This window comes from Halichoerus grypus, chromosome 8 (assembly GCF_964656455.1).
Source record: "Halichoerus grypus chromosome 8, mHalGry1.hap1.1, whole genome shotgun sequence".
Taxonomy (NCBI): Eukaryota; Metazoa; Chordata; class Mammalia; order Carnivora; family Phocidae; genus Halichoerus; species Halichoerus grypus.
The window spans coordinates 63,450,831-63,470,729 of NC_135719.1; the positions used below are offsets into that span (position 1 = coordinate 63,450,831).

Genomic DNA, 19,899 nt, shown 5'->3' on the forward strand with positions numbered 1-19,899 from the left:
TTCCTCTTCTCTATTCCTAAAAGAACCTGCATTTCCCTTTCCTGACTCCCTTGCTGGCTTCCTGTGTGCTAAGCCTTTGCAGTTGTCATCATCTCTTCAGAATGCATTTGATAGGTACAGGAAGTTGCACCAGACGGGAGATGGGAGATGGAACCAGCAATCAATAAAAAAAGAACTATGTTTCTAAGAAAAATGCATCACGGCTTCCCACCGGAGTTGTGTACCATATGTCCTAATATCCGTGGAACAATGGAACTAAATTTTAGCTCTTCTGCTTGGCTTTCCCGGCCATTCTCAACAAAAAGAAAAGAGACCTTTTCACCTGCTGCTACCCAGCTTCCCCACGATTCCTAGTACAGATTGCCTTTCCTTTTAACCCTTTCATCAGATATCACAAAATAAAATCTCTCCTTCCAGCTTTATTTCTCCTGGCTACTAGTTTAGTGTATTTATGGTGCATGAGTCATCAAGCTGCCGCCTGATTGGATAAAAACCAAGCACCCCTGAGACCATCAGTCAATTACAGCTATTCTCAGCTTCATTCACAGATTTATTAGCTTGCACACACAGAGAGAAATTCATTCAGCAAAGTTCATTCATAAAAATTTCAACACTCTGCATCATCCTGCACATCTCAGCCTTCTGCTGCCGACGGGCTCCTGAAAGAAGCTCTGAGCCGAGTCCAGGAGGGAGGGGAGCTCAGAGCTAGGGTGGGCAGGCTGGGAGGGGATCTGAGGAACACGGAGGGATCGCAAGTCCATGAAATAATGCGGAGCACCGCCCGTCACTAGTACTTCTGGCTTGTGGCCCGGACGGGATGCGAGACAAGATCTTCCAAGAGAGGGCAGCCATCAGAATCGACGAACTCAGGCTGAAGGGCCTTTGGCTCATATATACATTTCCTCTTTTTCTTTTTTTAAATGAACAATCACTGGAACAAATAAAGGGTTAATAGGCCAGTCATTGCCCCGCCCTGTGAGAGCCGGAGGGAGCAGGTTTGAAAGTTCCTGTGTGCAGAAGGGAAGGCTGGGGGTGGGGGGCGCTAAATATTCCTGCAAGGCTCCTGCACCGCCCGCTGACGATGCGGCGGGACGGGCTGGCCGGTGTTCGGCCCGGGTCCGTGCCTGAGAGTTGGCCGTGAGCGATCTCTGCCACCGCGAGCCTGGGTCCAGGCGTTCCCGGCAAGGAATCCAAGGCGAGAACACCGAGTGCTGCCGCTGGGGCCAGGGAGGGACTGAAATCAGCTGGGGGAGGCGTTTCCCCCCCAGGCTGTCACCCAGAAGGGCCCGGGAGCCGAGGTGGGCGAGGGAGAGTGCAGAGTTGGAGAGGTGGCTGCCGCGAGTCGCATGGGGCGTTGAGGCATTTGCTTTCCGATCCATTTATCTAGCAGACGACGAGGCGATTTATGCAACAGTATCCTGTTTCAGCACTGCCAAGGCTATGCGAAAACGCGGTCAGGACAGCCTGGCAGGACTTGTGCTGTATGTAGGACTCTTCGGGCACCCCGGGATGCTGCACAGGGCCAAGTACAGCCGTTTTCGGAATGAGTCCATCACGTCCTTGGACGAAAGCAGCCCCGGAGGCTCGGTGGGGAACAAGGGCTCGCCTCAGCCTCCCTACCCCACCCTGGCACCTCACCTGCCGGCTGACGATGCCACCCTGGCGTCCCAGGAGAGCCCCACCCCACTGTGCACCTTGATCCCTCGCATGGCCAGCGTGAAGCTGGCCAACCCAGCCACCTTGCTGAGTCTGAAAAACTTTTGCTTGGGTACCAAAGAGGTGCCCCGGCTGAAGCTCCAGGAAAGCCAGGACCCGGCTCCCAGCGGCCCAGCTTCCCCTGAGACCAGTCTAAATAGGGCTGGGTCCGCACCTCCACCGCAGCCAGACCTGGTGGGGCACAGGGCAGCTGTCTTAACTCCCGATGCCTGTCCCCTTCCTGGCCCTGGGGAGCCAAGCCCAGGGAGCAGGCAGGACAGGCACTTTCTGCAGCACCTGTTGGGGATGGGCATGAACTACTATGTGAGGGTAAGTCTATCTCCCTCTCTGTGCTCCTTCTAAGAACTCCTGGGGAAAGGGGCATCTTCCCTGTGTTCTGCAAGGGGCTGCACACCACCTGGCTGGGTTCTAGGTTTGGACAAGACATTGTGTAACTGGACTGAGAGGAGGGGAGCTGGGCTTACAGGTTTCCCTAGGAATATCTGGCTTGTACTGAAGTCAGATAACTTTTGGTTCAAGGACATGAACTGGTGCTAACTTGTAGGTAGTTTCCAGGGGGTAGGGACAACTTCTGATGGAGACGGCGAGATGGTGCCTTCTTGTCCCCCCCTGGACCTAGCATTCTGACCAAGAAGGGTGAAGAATTTCAAATCTGTTTAGTGACTGAGACCTGCTGGGCTCTATCAGCCATTGTATTTTGGTAGGGATTTCTGTGCTAGGGGAACGCATGATGCGTAAGGGACGTGAATTATTTTTAAAAATGTAATTCAGCATTTAACAAGTACTTCTGAAAGCGTGGCCGTGTCTCTGTGCTTGTGCTAAGAGCTAGTCTTAGGTCTTTGGTGCCCCCCCTCCCCCCGGCTTTATTGCCTACACTGCGGCAAGTGGGCCTTGTCCATGAGCTGCGTGCAAAATCAGGGTCCTTACCATCGCGTGTGCCCTTGCTCATTCCAGATCTGGGTAAGAGAAGAGAAAAAGATTTGGCCCCTGCTCTTCTGGAGCTCACATTTCAGTCAAGGAAAACCAGCCAATGCATGTGAAATAATAAGAGAACAATACTTAGCAATAGAAATCTAGTGTGAGAATGCTGAAGGAATTCAGAAAAAGGAAAAAGTTTGTTGTGGTCGGGGATTCATTCACATGGGAAACCTTCAGAAGGTGTGTCTTGGAAGAGATATCAGGTCCGGTTTGACAGAAAGGAGGAGATTCCTGGCGGGGCAAAAATATGAGCAGTCTGAAAGGCAGGTATCACTGTGGTGGCCACAGGGGAGGATCTTATAAGCCGGGCTTAATTGAAGAGGGGAATGCTGGAGGGTAGTAAGTGACAGAGAGAGTGGCTGGCACATCGTTGGTGCTCAAACAAATGTGAGTTGAATAGAGACAAATATAGATGCTGGGTAGCTTGGGGAAGAAGGAGCCGTTGACTGAAGCTCTTAAATGTCAAAGGAGGAGTTGGTAAACACTGTGAGTGGTAAACAAGAACCTCACTTGGTTTGTAGGCAAACTGTGACTTGATGAAAGTGGTTTCAAAAGGATCAACCTGAATTGATTTGAGATGAATGGAAGCGGGGAGAGATTAGAGATTGGGAGGCCAGTGGGAAAGCTATTCCGAGAGTTTAGGCATGAATGGATGGGAACCTGGATTAAAGTGGAGGTGTGAGAAAGGAGGTGAAGACAAGAGCCTCTGCGAGAAGCCTCCACAGTCTTGGGTGATCCATCAGACCATTTCAGCTCATGACACAAATAGCAGAATAGTGAACATTTATTGAACAGTGGGTAGACTGGTGAGTTTGTTATTGTTGTTTGGTTGTGGGTGATTATTGATAAAAAGGTTCTGAGGAGTGAGATAGAAGCAGAGTGAGTTGGGAAGGGGGTCGTGCTAAGTTTGCTTAGGACACATGATGTTGAAAGTAATGACATCTCAGTGCTATTAATTTGTAGGTAAGCAGTCATCTAAGACCAGCACTCAGGTGAGAAGTCTGATATGAAGGTGTAAATTTGAGAGATAGCCAATAACTAGCACAAATGGACAAATAAGATCTCAAGGAAGGGCAGATAATGAACGCTGAGAGAGTTCTAGGGAGAGCAGGCATGGGGCAGCTTTGGCAAATGGATAAGTCAAACCTCTGAGGAAGATAAACTTATGGGACACTCAGTTCTTGCCCTCCCCCAGAGTGGCATGGCTCATAATGGAAATAGCTTCATGTATCTACTAAAAGTTCATGGGCACATTCTCATTTGTCAACCTAAGTGTCTGGCTCTAGTGGGAAAAGGAGCGACTCCAAACCTGTGTTCTCTGCACCTGTCTTCCCATCACCTAGACATCCTCTACTCTCTGCCCTGCTTTTCCTTCCCTTTTGTACCTCCTCCCACCTCCCCACACGCACACACCTGTACAATTTTGAATGTGAAAAGAGTGGCTGTGTGCCCTCCACTTTCCCTAGGGAGTGTTTCCATTTTAGATTTTTAATGAGGATGTCTGTCTTTTCATGGTGATAATAACTGACCCCAGGTCACCTGCCATGACCCAGGTGAGCCACACTATATTGCCTAATAGACAATGACATGAGACACAAGTTAACACTTCTCATAGGAGGTAAAAATATATGGAAGAGCATACTTTGTTAATTTTTATAGAAGTCCAACTTTGAAACATGGAAGGGACACAGAAGTTATCAAGTTCAATGCCTCTGTGGGGAAACTGAAGCCCAGAGAAGTGATTTTTTTAAGGCCACCAGGTGAGGCAAAAGGAGAGTTAGAACTCAAGTTCCCTGTGTGCTATTCTTTGCTCTTTTCACCACAGGTTTCCATCCTGGTTGAGATTCTGTTCCTCAGAATTCTTTTAGCTATGAACCAATTTTAAAAAATGAAATGCCAACCTATTAATTTACAGTTAAAAATTATCATACCAAGTGCACCCAAATTGTGATCTCTGTATTCCCATCTGTAGGAAGATGCACATAGGAAGATTTAAATCAAAAGTTTCTTAGGGGACGCCTGGGTGGCTCAGTCAGTTAAGCATCTACCTTTGGCTCAGGTCATGATCCCAGGGTCCTGGGATGGAGCCCAGCCTCTCAGGCTCCCTGCTCAGTGGGGAGTCTGCTTTTCCTTCTCCTCCCCTCCCTCCTGCTCATTCTCTCTCTCTCAAATAAATAAATAAAATCTTTTTAAAAAAAAGTTGCTTAGTGGTGCCTGGGTGGCTCAGTCGGTTGAGCATCCGACTCTTGGTTTTGCCTGAGGTCGTGAGTTTGAGCCCTGAGTCTGGCTCAGTGCTCAGTGCAGAGTCTACTTGTGATCTCTCCCTCTCCTTCTGCCCCTCCCTCTGCTAGCTTCCTCTCTCTCAAATAAATAAATAAATAAATAAATAAATAAATAAATAAAATCTTTAAAAAAAAATAAATAAAAATTTGCTTAGTGATGATGGTATCAGAGCAGAGAAATGAGAGAGATATTCTTGATGGCTAGTGGGACATAGAAGTAACTTTTATAGGCAAAAAGTAGCCATATATTCTACTTCCTTATCCACATCATGTGACTTCTCCTTTCCCTGCCCAAACTTATTTGTTTATTCATTCACTCGTTTATTCAACAAATATGTATTATGAACCAATTATGTGACCAGAACTGTTCCAGGCCCTGGGGATACATCAGTGAATAAAAAAGAGCAGGTCTGAGCCCCCGTGGAACTCACATTCTGGTGAGTGGAGATGGGCCCTGATTGAATAAACAAGTAAATATAATATGTCACATGTACTAAGTGATAGAGAGAGCAATAAGACAGGGGAAGTAAGAAATGCAGTTGCTTGGGCAGAAATGGAAGGGATTGCATTCCTTTTGGGGCAAAATGACAGAGTTATAGTTACTCTTTATTTTGTTTCCTTGCGTCTTTTATCTTTACAATAGGAACTATATTTGCCTTCTACTCTAAGTTAGATTTGACTTTGGGTTAAATATCTTTTTTTAATTAAAAGATTTATTTATTTATTTGAGAGAGAGAGAAAGAGAGAGAAACAGAGAGGGAGCCTGCAAGTATGAATGGGGGGAGGGGCAGAGGGAGAGAATCTTCAAGCAGACTCCCCGCTGAGTGCAGAGCCCAGTGCAGGGCTCCATCTCATGACCCATGAGATTGTGACCAGAGCCGAGACCAAGAGTCAGACGCTCAATGGACTGAGCCACCCAGGTGCCCCTAAATCTTTTTTTTTTTTTTTTTTAAATTGACTGTTCCTTTGGTCTTATAATATAGAATCAGTTATACAGCTGAAAATGTTTTATAAGTTCTGAGCACCTATTTTTGAGTCACTTTCATTTAAGCTCAGGCCTTGAACCCTCTGAAGATCTTTCAGGGAAGGTAGGCCAGCAAGCCATTCTCTGAGAGATACCAAGCCAGAAGTGGGACAACCAGACCCCGGTCTGAGCAAAGCAGTGAGGTGAGTGAAGTCCATGACATGGTGCCAAACAGTGACTTTTGTTCCCACCATAAGATTAAGTCTCATTTCTTTACGAGGTATTCCCAAGTCACTTTATCCGTCACCCAACACTCACTCGGAGGTCTCAGTCGCCCAACACAGTCTGTGCTGAGTACGGAGACCACACCACGGGCCCTAGAGTGAGACGATTGGTCTGTAGGGCCTCGAAGCCCCCCATTTAATGACTCCAGCTCCTCTCTTCCCATGGAAGGTGTTTAAAACCTTAGTTCCCGTTCCCAACCCCCAAACTGCTTACGCTTTAGTTGAAAGCTAAATAAAGCAGAGGCAAAGAAACCAACTGCGCCGGAGCTGCCACAGGCCAGGTCAGCAGTTCTGACAGTAGCCCTCCAAGCGAGGCCGCCTTCCGCGAATGACAGCCAGCCCTACCCCACCCTTTCCAACCTAAGTGAATAGCACACAGGGTTCCAGATCAAGGTTTGTCTCACCCTGCTGCCCATCTTCTTCCCACCCTCTCACTCCACCTCGGAGCAAGACAGGAATCCTGGAAGTTTGTGAACGGGAATGCCGCAGATGAAGGACCACTCCGGGCTGTCCTCAGCTTTAGTACAGAACCGACCCCCAGACCCTGCTTCGTTGCATTTATTTGCATGATTTCAGTCTCTTCACTTCAACCCACCCCACCCCAGCGATTTCCCCAGATTGTGTTAGTTTACTAAGGCTGCTGTGACAAATATCACAAACTAGGCGGCTTACACTGCAGAAATCTATCCTTTCGAAGTTCTGGAGGCTAGAGGTCTGAAATCAAGGCATTGGCAGGGTCATGCTCTCTTTCAAGGCTCAAGGAGAGGATTCTTCCTTGTCTCTTCCTGCTTCAGGTGGTTGCCAACAATCCTTGGCATTTCTTGGCTTGGAGAAACATCACTCCAATCTCTGCCTCGGTCTTCAACGTGGCTTCCTCACTGATGTGACCGTGTCCGAATTTCCCTCTTATAAAGATACGAGTCATTAGACTTGAGCCCATGCTGATCCAGTATGACCTCATCTTAACTTGATTATATCTGCTTCCAAATAAGGTCACATTCATAGATCCTGGGGGTTAAGACTTCAACTTAATTTTGAGGGGGTTGTAGTTCAAACCATAACAGTCCCCAAGAACACTTATTGCAAAGTGTTTGCCCACGTAAGTGTTCTTGGATATTGGGCTTATCAGTTTTGTGTGCAAATATGAATTTATGTTGAGGAATTTTATTTACATCCTTTGTAAATCTCACAGCCTACTCTGACCATCCATCCTTCCTTGTCCAATGGTATGGCTATTACTGAGCCAATAGGCTAGTATTGTCTATTGTCTGTTGTGTAGACTAGAAGTAGTCCATGGTACCACGATGTTCTGTCTGCCCCTGTTCTGTCTACCACAGGGCAGCACAGGTCTAGGAGTTATGAGATCTGCATTAAAGTAATGGCTGTGGTGCTAACCAGCTGTGTGACCTTAGGTGAGTCATTTCACCTCTCTGGGCCTCATTTTCTCATATTTAAAATAAGAGAGTTGAACAAAATGCTGCCTAAGATCCTGAAACTCCAGGTCTCCTTTCCCATTGGTCTATTGGGATCTCTTTTGCTTAGAAAATGGATTCAGGACAGTTTCCTAAAGGAAATCATTTTTAACATCTTTGTCTTAATAGAGAGGAGAAGAAATGTCTTTAGCATCCTCTTACCCACACTGAGCTGGCTTCACCAGTAAAGCAGAAAGGGGTGTGTTATACTGGCCTGGGCACAGGTGCTCAGTTCTAGAGAGTCGGTGTGAGAGGAGTCAGGTCTCCTGACATCCAACATCCAAACATCAAGTGTAGGATTCCAGGGAGTGTAGGAAGCCCGGCCGGTCCAGGGGGCAGGCCAGGGTGAGTGATGGTGGCCAGGATCATGGCTTACATGGTCTAGCCAGCCAACCTGAGGACTGTAGGAACAACAAGAGTTAACCCTTCTCGATTCTCTCTGGACAAAAGTGCTAAGAGAAAAAGGCCCTACCACACAAAGAGACAGTCTAGTAACTCTAACCTTGAAAGAGGGAGATTTATAACTGTGGGAAACCTCTGAAGAGACAGTCCCATGATTTATGCAAAAGAAAGGCAGACCTGAGTGGTGTAGGTCAGGCCCTCACAGGTAACAGATGGCTTTCTGCCTCTGCCTCTGCTCGTTTCCCTCTTTTCTAAATTATCGGTGCTTAAAAGGGTGGTCATATGGGTGGGAGGAAATACTTCCATCTAAAACTGACAGTTTGTCATTGAGGGTGTTATATTTTCCTTCCTGTTTCTTTCTTGGAGTGAATGTAAAAGTAGATCCTGCTAGAATTTAGAAATTAGTTAGTCCCCTTATTTATTTTATTTTTTATTTTTTATTTGACAGAGAAGGACACAGCAAGAGAGGGAACACAAGCAGGGGGAGTGGGAGAGGGAGAAGCAGGCTTCCCGCCGAGCAGGGAGCCCGATGCGGGACTCAATCCCAAGACCCTGGGATCATGACCTGAGCCGAAGGCAGCCGCTTAACGACTGAGCCACCCAGGCGCCCCTTTTTTTTTTTTAATTTATTTTTATTTTTTAAAGATTATTTATTTATTTATTTATTTATTTTGAGAGAGAGAAAGTGCACTTGCAGGGGGAGGGGCAGAGGGAGAGGGAAGAGAAATCCTAAGCAAGCTCCATGCCCAGCATGGAGCCCAACACTGGGCTCCATCCCATGACCCTAAGATCGCGATCTGAGCTGAAATCAAACCAGCTGAGCCACCCAGGCGCTCCCCTGTTATTTCAACTCTCACACATCCTCTGATCTGTCCAGTTCTTCCCACCCCTGACCACTAGAGCATAACTGGAAGAGAGAGTCTTAGAGTTCCCCAAGTTCAAAACCTTCATTTTACAGTTGAGGAAACACAGAGACTCAGAGATAGGAAGTAACTTGCCCCAAGCCACACAGCTTCTAGTGGTGGAGCCCAGAAAAGAACTCCCAGTTCTATGTACAGCACTCTTTTGTACCTCCATCTTGCTTCACCTCTCCTCACTCCCTGAACTAAACATGCTATGCCAAATGTCTCTATTGATGAAAATGCTTTGTGTGTGTGCTTTTGTTTAAGAAGACCAGAACAAAACCTTTTTCTTCTAACAGAAAAATTGTCTTTCAAAAGCAACGAGAAGGAAAAAGTGAGGCAGAGTGGTAAGGAGCCCCAAATGCCTTGGCTTTATCCATTTTCCACCTTTTTGTTGAAGGCGGTCCCCGCGCATGGTGACATGTTGGTGTGGGACCAGGACTTGTACGACATGCATGGACTGGCATCCATGAATTCCTCTTGCACAGTTTTTGGGGATCACTTCCCTGTTATGGCTTCTCCCCTCACTTCCATGGTCATATTACTCTAAAGCCAATACCATGTTATCACACGGATTGATTGACCCAACCCTGTTGCCCAGTATGACCATCCTATCACCAGAAGAGTGATCTCAATGCTACACACAGCTCAGGAAGCAAGGCCATTCCACAACCCCCTCCCCGGCAGCAGGGATATGAGGTCCCTGGGGTTTCTTCCTCTCTCCTAAAAGATACAAACTTCAGATTTCGGTGAGGGGCGGGGGAGGGCAGTGGAGGCAGAGTGAGAGAGGTCTGGTCAGATTTGTGTGGAAGTATCAAGATCATAGTTACCAAAAGATGTAGGCCTTAGTGCTGCCCACAAATAACCATTACGTGAAGAGATTGCATCTGAAACAGAAGAGTTGAGCAAGCGGGTATTTGGAAAAGTCAGGAGGCTCCTGAGAATTGGATTTTTGATTGAGAACATTGACTGAAATCACATGAAACTTGTCCATATCATAGTAATGATGACAAGCAAGGATACATTTGTAACCATAAACTCAGGTGTACAAGAAATGTCATTACAAATATATTTTAAAAATCACATGAAATCTGACACCAAGCCCTTGCTTGCTTGGTCAGTTTTGGTCATTATTCATCCCCCAACCTCCAATCACGATCACATAGTGAATCGGGAGGCTTATTTTGCACCCCTAAATGAGGAAAGGCCTCTGACCTTCAGTTCATTGTATAGGATATTGATAGTCCCCTAAAGACAGGAGGCACTCCTGTGTCTAGACCTCCATTTGCACACTAGAATCCTGACTCATTCTGAGAGCCCCTTGCTGAGAATCCAGCTTCCCTTGCTGCCCCTCCAGCCATTCCCCTGGGGAAGACTTGCCACTTCCCCGGGGCTTGGCCAGAATGCAGTTTGAGGGTCTGGAATGCTCAGAGACCCACCAGTACCAACTGCCCATCCTCTTCCCATCACTGCCCCTGAAGGACAGGGAGGACAGATGACTTAAGCAAGTTAATGGGAAATCCAGAAGCAACCAGCAACCAGAGAGGGTGCTGGTTGAGGGAGGGCACAGCAGAAGGGCACGAAGGAAAGCACAGCCCACCTATAGAGGCTGGGCAAAGATGGAATGAAGTTTAAATAGTCGCCCCCATTTGTTGGACACTAGCAGCCAAGGGTTCTGATGGAAAATGAGGCTGAAGGTTCTTTGCAGGAGTTGGAAATTATACTGCCTGTAGGAGGTTGAGGGGATTGAGAGACGGGGAGTAGGAGGGGGGTGCAGGGAGAGAGAGAGAGTGGAGATAGAATGCATAGTACCAGCAGTGTCCTACCCAGAAAAGAATCTGGAACACAGAGGTCATAAACCAACAGTTTAATGGCATGTTTTGTTTGGTCAAAATAGGAGAAAGATTTATTTTATTTATTTATTTTTTGGTTTAGTTGCCAATGTTTTAAAAATTCCATATAAAACTCTGGATTTCTGGCTTCTCAGAAGAGCCGACAGCCTTGGACAGGTCATTCCACATGCCAGCGGATGGCCAGAGCTGGCCAGTGAGTCACAGGTCCCACCCAGTTTCACACACTTACGGCACCTGTCTGCCCCTCCCCCCACCTGTGGCATCAGAATGGGAAGGTACTGTAAGCCCTTTGTCTTTCGTTTTCTAGTTTGGAATATCTGGGAGAGAAACTGAGAATGTCTTCTTCTTGGGCGATGTACCAGGACTTCTTTATGTAATGGGACGGAGTCCGGGGGCTGAGTGAGCCCATGAGAGACGCATTGTCTTCCCAACTCAGAGAGTCTTTGCCCATTCTAGCCAAGCTGCAGAGTTTTTAAAGACAGTGGAGCTCCAGGATGGGCACAGGCCATCCCTATTTTGTGAAGACGTTAGTCAAAAGTTAGTTTGTAGTCAGTTCTTTGAGACAATGAATTTTTCCAAAGAAATCATGTTAAAAGTTGATAAGCTTTCTCCTATGGTGTGAGAGAGGATTAAATGGAAAAAAATATATAAAAAGATTAGTACAGGGCCTGTCCCCAGGTAGAGGGAAGAAAACAAACTTTTAAAGGGCCAAGAGTGCTTTTGGACAAAAATACATTGAAATGGGCTAAATTTGACTTGGGTGTTTCGCCGTGTCCCCTTAGCATCCTGTCTCCTGGCCAGCGGTGCAGCCCTGGCCGACCTTCCTTCCCTAAGCCTTCCCGGTGGTGCCCCCAGGGCAGGCCTGCCCACCACTCTCCAGCTGCCTGCTCTCCCCAACTAGTGGGCTTCCCTCTTCCCTCAGTGCAGCAGAGGGGAAACTTGCATTTTGGAAAGATATCTCTTTACTTCATTGAATCTTTATTGTAGCATTTCCCAGAATTTCCCGAGGGCCACTGATAGCCATTAAAACCGTTTGTTAAACATGCAGACTCCCGGGACCCTCCTGAAGTTACTGGATCAGAATCTCTGAGGCTGGGGCCCAGAAACCTGCGTTTTTAACACGCTCACTATGTGATTCTGAAGCATACAAAGTTCAAAAACCTCTGCTGAGTCCATTTGGTGCGGTGGTTTTCAACAGTGGATGATTTTGCCACTCAGGGGACATTTGGCAACGCCTGGAGACATTTTTAGAGTTCAAAACTGGTGAAGAGGTGGGTGCTACTGGGTTGAGTGACTAGAGGCCAGGGATGCAACTACACATCCTACAGGGCACGGGACAGCCCCCACAACAAAGAATGCTCAGGCCCAACTGGCTGATGGGACGGAGGCTGAGCAGCTCTGAGGCAGTGGGATGAAATGTGTCACCCTGGGATGTGCATTAGGAGGTGGTAGTGAATGGAAGAATAAACAGTTGATTAGTCATTTGGCTTTTGAAAAATCTAACCTAAGCTATTTCTGTTTGTCTCGAGTTTTCTTCTTTCTCCTCTTTTAATTCCACAAATTCTCTAAAAATTATAGTTAACTTCCTTACCCCCCATCCACACAATATTCCTGTGGCTTCCACATCAGGATCTCAAGGGGTGGGAATGAGAGGGGCAAATCAGCTGTGGATCAGGGTATGTCCAAAGTTACAGCAGGTTCGACCCTGACTCAGGTGCATCCTGAGCTAAATGGCATTTACTAACCATGGTATCCTGCCATTATTGGTACCTTCATTTCCATAGGGAAGTGTGTTAACAATTTTAGCAAGTAACTTACCAGTAAATTTTAAGAACAGAGCCTGTCTTGGGGTTGGAAATTTCCTTTAGTTAGAGGCAAAGAAGTGCCAGAAAGCAAGCAACTTGAGGAAAAAGACCATGTGCTATAAGGACAACCCCAGAAATTGAATTTTTCCCTCAATGTCATGAGATGATAATTTATATGAATCATTCATTAGGACATGGTGAAATATATAATTCAAACATAGTTTTTTTAACCTCGTGCCAACTCTAGGTCCTTGAAAGTCACTGCCCCTCCCTCTCCTCTCCTCTCAGCTCCTCTCTCCTCTCGACTCAGGACTCAGACTGATACATTGACTACAACGTTCTGTTTCATAGTGAGTTAAGCTACCCAAGCTCACAAGACTCATCAGCATAGAGCTAGGACTAAAATTCACGTCTCTCAACTCCCAGGTGGGTGCTCTTTTCACTACCATGGTGAATAAGACATAATTCTTGCATGAGGAGGTGACAATATGAAAAGGGAGCAAAGACGTCCACACAAATCACTGTAACATAAGGCGATGCATAATAAATGACACCAAAGTGATCCAAGTAAAGCATGTGGGATATCATGGAGGAAGGCAACTTCTTCCATTTGAGATGATTAGAGAAGGTTTCATGAGGGAAGAAGCATTTTTTTGAGTCTTGAGAAATGGGTAGAGTTTCCGTGGGCAGAGATGCAGGAAGAGCGTTCTAGGCAAAGAGAATGACAATAGAGAAGCCTTGGAGGTGGGAAAGTAGATCATGTATTTGGGGAATGTGAGTGATTTGACTTGGTTGGACAGTGCATAAGGTGTATGTAGGAGATCAGCGGGAAAATAAGATGGACTGAGGCTATAACAAAGTTGCGTAGTATCTGAAAAGTTGGGTTTTCCAATAGAAAACCATTGAATATTTTTTTTTTTTAGTAGCATAAGGACAAACTCAGAACTTTGACAAACTCGAAGCTGTGTTTTAGAGAGATCGTATGGGCTACTGTGCTCAGAGAGGATCCAAGAGGAAGGAGACTGGGCAAAGGGAGGCCTGGCAAGAAGCAATGTGGGAGCAAAGGCAGTGGCAGGAGGAATAAGGGCAGATGTGAGGCCCCTTAGAGGAGAAGGGGAGAGGCAAGAAGGGTTTGGAGGTGAAGGGTGAGTTCCATTCTGCATGTGATGCATTCAAGGAGACCTCAAAGCATCCAGGTGGAAATCTCCAGCAGAAAATAGAGTAGTTAGGATTGAGGAGAAATTATTTTTGTTGCTGTTGTCTTCAAGGCCCAGGAAATGGACAAGGCTACCAAAGGGAGAGCGCAGAGTGCAGAGGAGAGGGCTTTGAGAGGCAACCATTTAGGTATTTGTGGAGAAAAGGCATTAGTGACAGAACTAGCAGAGTGAGGAGCAGGATGGAGAGAAGACAGGGCCATCCAGGGAGAGGAGGGGAGAGTTTTGAGGAGAAAGATGTTGGATGAAACAGCAGCAGAATCTGGGAAGTATTCAAGGAATATGAGACCTGCAAGAGCCACAGGTTTGGCCTTTTATTTTCTTACTTCCCTCTCCACTAAGATATTCAGTTCAACTATTGCAGAGCACACATGTCACTGGATATCCCACATGTGCACTCTCTCCTCTTGTCCTCTCCTTGAGTGGCATCTCCCAGATTCTGAGCCAGAAGTCTGAGGCATGTCTACATCACTTGCCGTCACATTCCACACAGCCTTCAGTTGTTAAGCCCTGACAATCCCACCCTTATGACATTTCTCATACACATCCATGTCCTCCTATCCCCACTGCAATTTCTAAGGTGAGGATGAGAGTAGGCAGCATTTTCAAACTCATTGACCAGCTTCTTACTGGTCTACTATTTTCTCTACTGGTCTACTAAATGCACTTTGCAAAATACTGTAATTGTAGCTTTTGGTTGAAACTAGGAGAAGAATGATCCTAATACTATGTGGAAAATGATACATACCTATAGAAAATAGTTTGGTGCATCAGTGTCATGAACTCTAGGAGGTCGAGACAGCTTCTAGCTGGGTGGTCAGGGAAAGCTTCCAGGGGAGATGGCATTTGAGATGGTCCCTACAGATTGGATAGAAGTTTAACCACAGGGAATACGTAAAAATAAGGGGTATTCTAGATGGAGGGGGCACAGAGAAGGAAATAGAGGTAAATACAAGGGAGAGCACTGATTTTAGTTCGGTTAGAGTAGAGGCTGCTTGGAAAGGACTGGTGGAAAAGACTTGAGCCAGCTTATAGCAGTCCTTAAATATCAGGCTGAGGAGTTTGAGCAGAGGCATGGGGATCTCTTTGTGCTAGAGAAGGAGTGACTGGAAGTGGGAAAGCCCTTTCAAAGGCTATTACAGCAATAGTCAAGGGGAGAAGTATCTATATGAGGGTCTTATTAGGGGATGTGAAGTAAAGAAACACTGGTGGCGATATCATGGAAGAAAAATTTGACGATGAGGGCAGAACACAATCCAACTTGCCTGAGGTTTTGAGGTAGAAGGTCTGGGGTGGGCCAGTGAAAGACACAGAGGACCCCAGGAGGAGCAGTGTTGAGAGGGAAGGTCAGAAGTTCAATATCCGACACATTGAGTTTGAAGTCACAGAAAGTCATCTAGACTAGAGGGAGGTGTCCAGGGGGCCTGCAGAGCTGGGGAGGGCTTCAGGTCTGGTGTGTATTTTGTGGGTCAAGACAAGCGATTAGGCATCCTTATCTGACAAGCATCCCATTAAGGCAGAGAGATTTTAGGTGATTTTCAAGGGTGGGAAGAACAGAGTGTTTCTTAATATTACATAGTAGAAGGCCTCTTCTCTGATGGAAATGTTTCACGTATACTTTCGACGTTTCGGTTAAATGTACACAAATGTTCATTTGTGTTGTAGAGTCAAGGCCTTTTCTCGGAGTTTTATAGATATGATGATTAATACCCCTTTCGTTGTTCTTGTATAAATTCTACCCATCATTCCTCGCTTATATTTCTTTCAGTGTCTTCAAAGTGATACGAGCTGTTAGGGAGATCTTCACAGCAAGCTGAGTGCAGAACGTTTCATTTTTAAAATCATTTAGAGTTGTTTTTATCCACATGTAGTTTAGCTCTTTTTTTTTTTTAAAAGAACTTGCCTTCCTAAAGTCTTTCTAAAACTTTTGACTTAATTTTCATAGAAATAACCGCATTTAAAAAAACCCTAAGCTCATATATTTTCAGTTTGCTTAATACCTACTTAAATGACGTGACTTCAGCAACAATTACAACCGCCGTGTACACGTGTGACGCCAGCACACCTGGTTCTCAGTAGGTCTGCACTCCACGCGGTGGCCGCAGAAGGCGTGGGCAGCTCTGCTGCCTGTGGCAAGCTGGTGGAGTGCTAACCAGTTAGCAGGGTTTTACTGTTGTATTGTGTGCTAACAGCTCGGCAACTTGGTTGGTTGATCTGTCTCAGGATACATTTCCAATTTTTGTCATCACAACGAGCATGTTTTAGATTCTACTTTTCCTTTTCCTACTGAACTTGACAACACCACCTTGCCCTTGAAGACAAGGCAGTATTTAATGAATACTGTTGTACTTACTCTCCAAACGGTTTCTGTTCAGGGAAAATGATAGATAGAGTGTCCCAAGGCAAACTAGAAAATTAAAAAAAAACACCGCTAGGAATACAGTCGGTATCCTGAGTGCCCAGCAGAATCTCATCCAAGACCCTCTTTTCAGGAGATGAAACTGAATCAGCAACTAGAAGACGATCTCTGGGGATGTAGGTTTAAATTTAGAAACTCATCTGTGGCCTAAGCCTTTCTCTTTTTATAAAGACAACCAAAACATGTGAGGTTTGAATTCCCCACACTGGTGTCAACGTTATTGCCAGCTTACAATTCAGTGAACACTCTCTGTTTTTTATTTCTCTTAATAACAATAGGGTGCCCTTTGCATCTCCATAGTATTTTGTAAACATAAACAAAGAGAATCAAGTTTGTTACAAGGGCAGATGTAATTTGTTCTCAGTAGCTTTTGTTTGTCGTTTGGAAAAAATACATATCTTTCTCAGGTAGGATAACATTAACTATGGGAAATATGCTCCAGCAAAAAATGGTGCTCTACTCACCAGAATGGCTGTGGCTTAACTCTTATTTACCCAGCACTCCTAGGGATGTGAAGGCTACACGATCCTGGTGAATGAGACTGTTCTCTCACTTGTATTTTTTAAAAATATATAATAAGGGAGAAAGAGTCACAAGGGCTAACTTTTCTGAACTCTTTTTGTTTAATCTAATTTTTCTTGATTGTATTTTCTGAAATGTCAAAGGTAACACATACTTATTTTGGTAAAAATTAAAAACAGTGCAGAAGGTAGAAGGTGAAGGTCCCGTTTCTAGGGTAATTACCACTCCTGACAGTTTGTTTTGTAGTCTTTCTGAATTCTTCCTAAGCATTGCACACTTACATATACACATACACATACTTGTTGACACAGATGAAGATTATAGCACACATACTATTCTGCAACGTGCTTTCCCCCTCTCTGACAGGTAGATGGGGGCACCCTCATGTGTCACTATGTGCTGATCCCCCAGGAGCAGCACAGTGTCCCAGAGAAAGGGCCACGCTTCTGGCCGCTCCTCTACTAAGAGACAGTTCTCTGACTTCCTGACTCCAGGAGGAGAACTTCAGCTTCCCTGTACTGTTTCAGTTTGCTCTCTTCTGTTCCTCAGCTGCTTTCCTCACCTGCACGAAGCTAGAGGTGGGGGCTCTCAGTACAAGGGGGTCTTGGTCCTCAGTCTAAGAGCACGCTCTTCTACTTACTGTGTAGCTAGAGATGCTGGGATCCATCAAGATAGACCATTTCCCTCCCCAAAATAGGAGAGTCTTAAGTCAGATTAGCCACCCTGGAACACCCCCTCCCCCGTATGTGGGCGCATATCTGTGCATGTAAGCGTGCATGTTGTTTTAGAAAGCAAAGCCGATCGTTCTGTCTGATGTATTTCTCTGAGAGAATAATACTGGAATTAAAGAGAGAATAAAATCCCGAATGTCTTTTACTGACATTCTAGTGTACAGACTAGCTTATTTAGGGCCAGAAGGGATGGAATCCTTGTAGGGTCTGGATGTCTTGCTCATCATTCGACTTCCATTCAGCTTCTAGAAGTCAAACTAGTTGTGTGTGATGTCCCTTGAAGAGATGAGAGAAGGTGCCGACTGTGGAGGAATATCCCCGGGCAGACAGGGTCCGCTCTCTCCTGCCCACAGACCAGAGGGGCTTTGCCAGAGAGCATGAGACCTGCTACTTCAGCCAGGAGCCTGCCGGTGAGGGAGGAGAACCCTGACCAGAGGCTCATCTATTTTTGTGCTGGTTTTCTTTTGGTTTCTGAAATGATGTTAAAGATACTTATTCTGGCTAAATGAAGACATACTTGGAAAGAGTTTTTGATTTGAAAAGAAAATATCTTGGAAGTCCTGAAAGTTTGGAATAAATGTCTGAAACTTTAAGGAGTACCTCTAACTGCACCCCCCGACCCCCGACTCCCCAACATTTACATCGTGGATAGACAGCCCATGGGAGCCAACACATGGCTGTCTACGTAATGCTGGACTCTCAGGACCTGTCTTAAGTTATTTCAAGTATCTCTTCTTAATCCCTTTAAATACAGAGACGAGTTTTTAAAAAAATATGTTAACCCATCTGGAGTAGCTATAAGCTGTTCCCTGAAAAACAAAGAAACCTTTATTCAACACCAGATCTTCCATTCTTTATCTTTTATGACAAGTTGCAAAATTCTGCTGAGATAAAGGCTGAGACTGCAAGCACCGTATCCTTGTGCCTCGTCCAGTGGTAGGAAGGTCTTGTGGAGGGAATGTGCAGAATGTACATAGAGAGCAAGACAGATGACTGGGGAGGGGCGGAGGGAGCCATGCAGCCAACCCCAATGTGGAACAAAGGAAAGGGATTCTGGCCCGGGATGTGTGGCAGACTCCCAAATCGCCCTTTGTAACATGTAAGAATCCCATTTCCTGAGGAGGCTATTACCTGTGAAGAGAAGGAGGAAAGGGGGTTGGGGGAGGGGAGGGAATGGAGGGAGAAGGAAGAGGAAAGATGAGGTAGGACTGGGGCGTTGCTGTGGGAGTTCCTTGGGGCCTGGCAGGGCGCCAGTATTGATCCCAGAGGCCTCCAGGAAGCATCCTGTGCAAACTCACAGGCCATATTTTTATTAGGATTTATACCCTGCTGACTTCCAGAAAGGTTTTGAGGTGGCTCACCTGCTAGTGAGTTAATGCTTCCTACACACACTGAGCAACTCTGTGGGAGTGAAAGGACAGAAAGTCTGTGAGTCATCGCCCAACTGTTCAAGTGAGTTAAGAGGGGGGCTGTTTCTCCTGAATGAGGTGCCCACAGACACTGTCAACACCCACCGGTAGGAATCCTGATACAGTCAACTCATTTAGTTGACATCACCAGGAAATCATTGAATTTTTCAGATAACTGAAGCTTCTTCCTTTAGAAGTCAATCTTCTAAAACTTAAAATACTTTACACAGAAACCTCTGCATAATGAAGATTATATGCTCCTTTCTCTTCAGAGATGGCTGATAACTGAATGAAAAAAAATTGCGGGGGGAGGAGGGAAATGCCAGATTTTTTCTCTAGATCTGTGGTTTATTTTTTATAACAGTTGTATTGAGATATAATTTGTATACCATAAAATTCACACTTTAAGTGTACAATTTGGGTTTTTTTGGAGGGGCGGTTAGTATATTCACAGAATTGTGCAACCATAACCACTATCAGGTTTTATTGTATTATTATTTATTTTTTTGAGAGAAAGAATATGTGCTGGGAGGTGGGGAGGGCCAGAGGAAGAGAGAGAATCCTAAGCAGACTCCATGCCCAGCGAGGAGCCCAATGTGGGGCTTGATCTCACGACTCAGATCATGACCTGAGCCGAAATTAAGAGTCAGCCACTTAACCGACTGAGCCACCCGGGCGCCACACCACTGTCAGGTTTTAGAATAGGTTTATCACTCCAAAAAGAGGCCAGGTACCTGTAAGCTCCCTACCTCTGCCCCCAGCCCCTAGCAGCCATGAACCTACTTTCTGTCTCTCTAGATTTGCCTATTTTGGGTACTTCATATAAATGGAATCATATAATAGGTGGTCCTTTGTGTCTGGCTTCTTTCACTTAGCAAAGTATTTTCAAAATTCATCCATGTTGCAGCACGTATCAGTACTGCATTCCTTTCTATGGCTGAATAAT

At 45.8% G+C, this 19,899-nt stretch overlaps 1 protein-coding gene across 2 annotated transcripts in view; it reads left to right on the forward strand.

The window, feature by feature from the left end:
• The first annotated feature begins 585 nt into the window (after positions 1–585).
• Positions 586–19,899, forward strand: part of SHC4 (SHC adaptor protein 4) — a 129,508-nt gene continuing 110,194 nt past the window's right edge. For both annotated transcript variants that reach the window (XM_036075974.2, XM_078079390.1), the window contains exon 1: positions 586–2,025. In XM_036075974.2, coding sequence (XP_035931867.1) covers positions 1,441–2,025 — 585 coding nt within the window. In that variant the 5' untranslated portion in view covers positions 586–1,440. The remainder of the gene's footprint in view (positions 2,026–19,899) is intronic.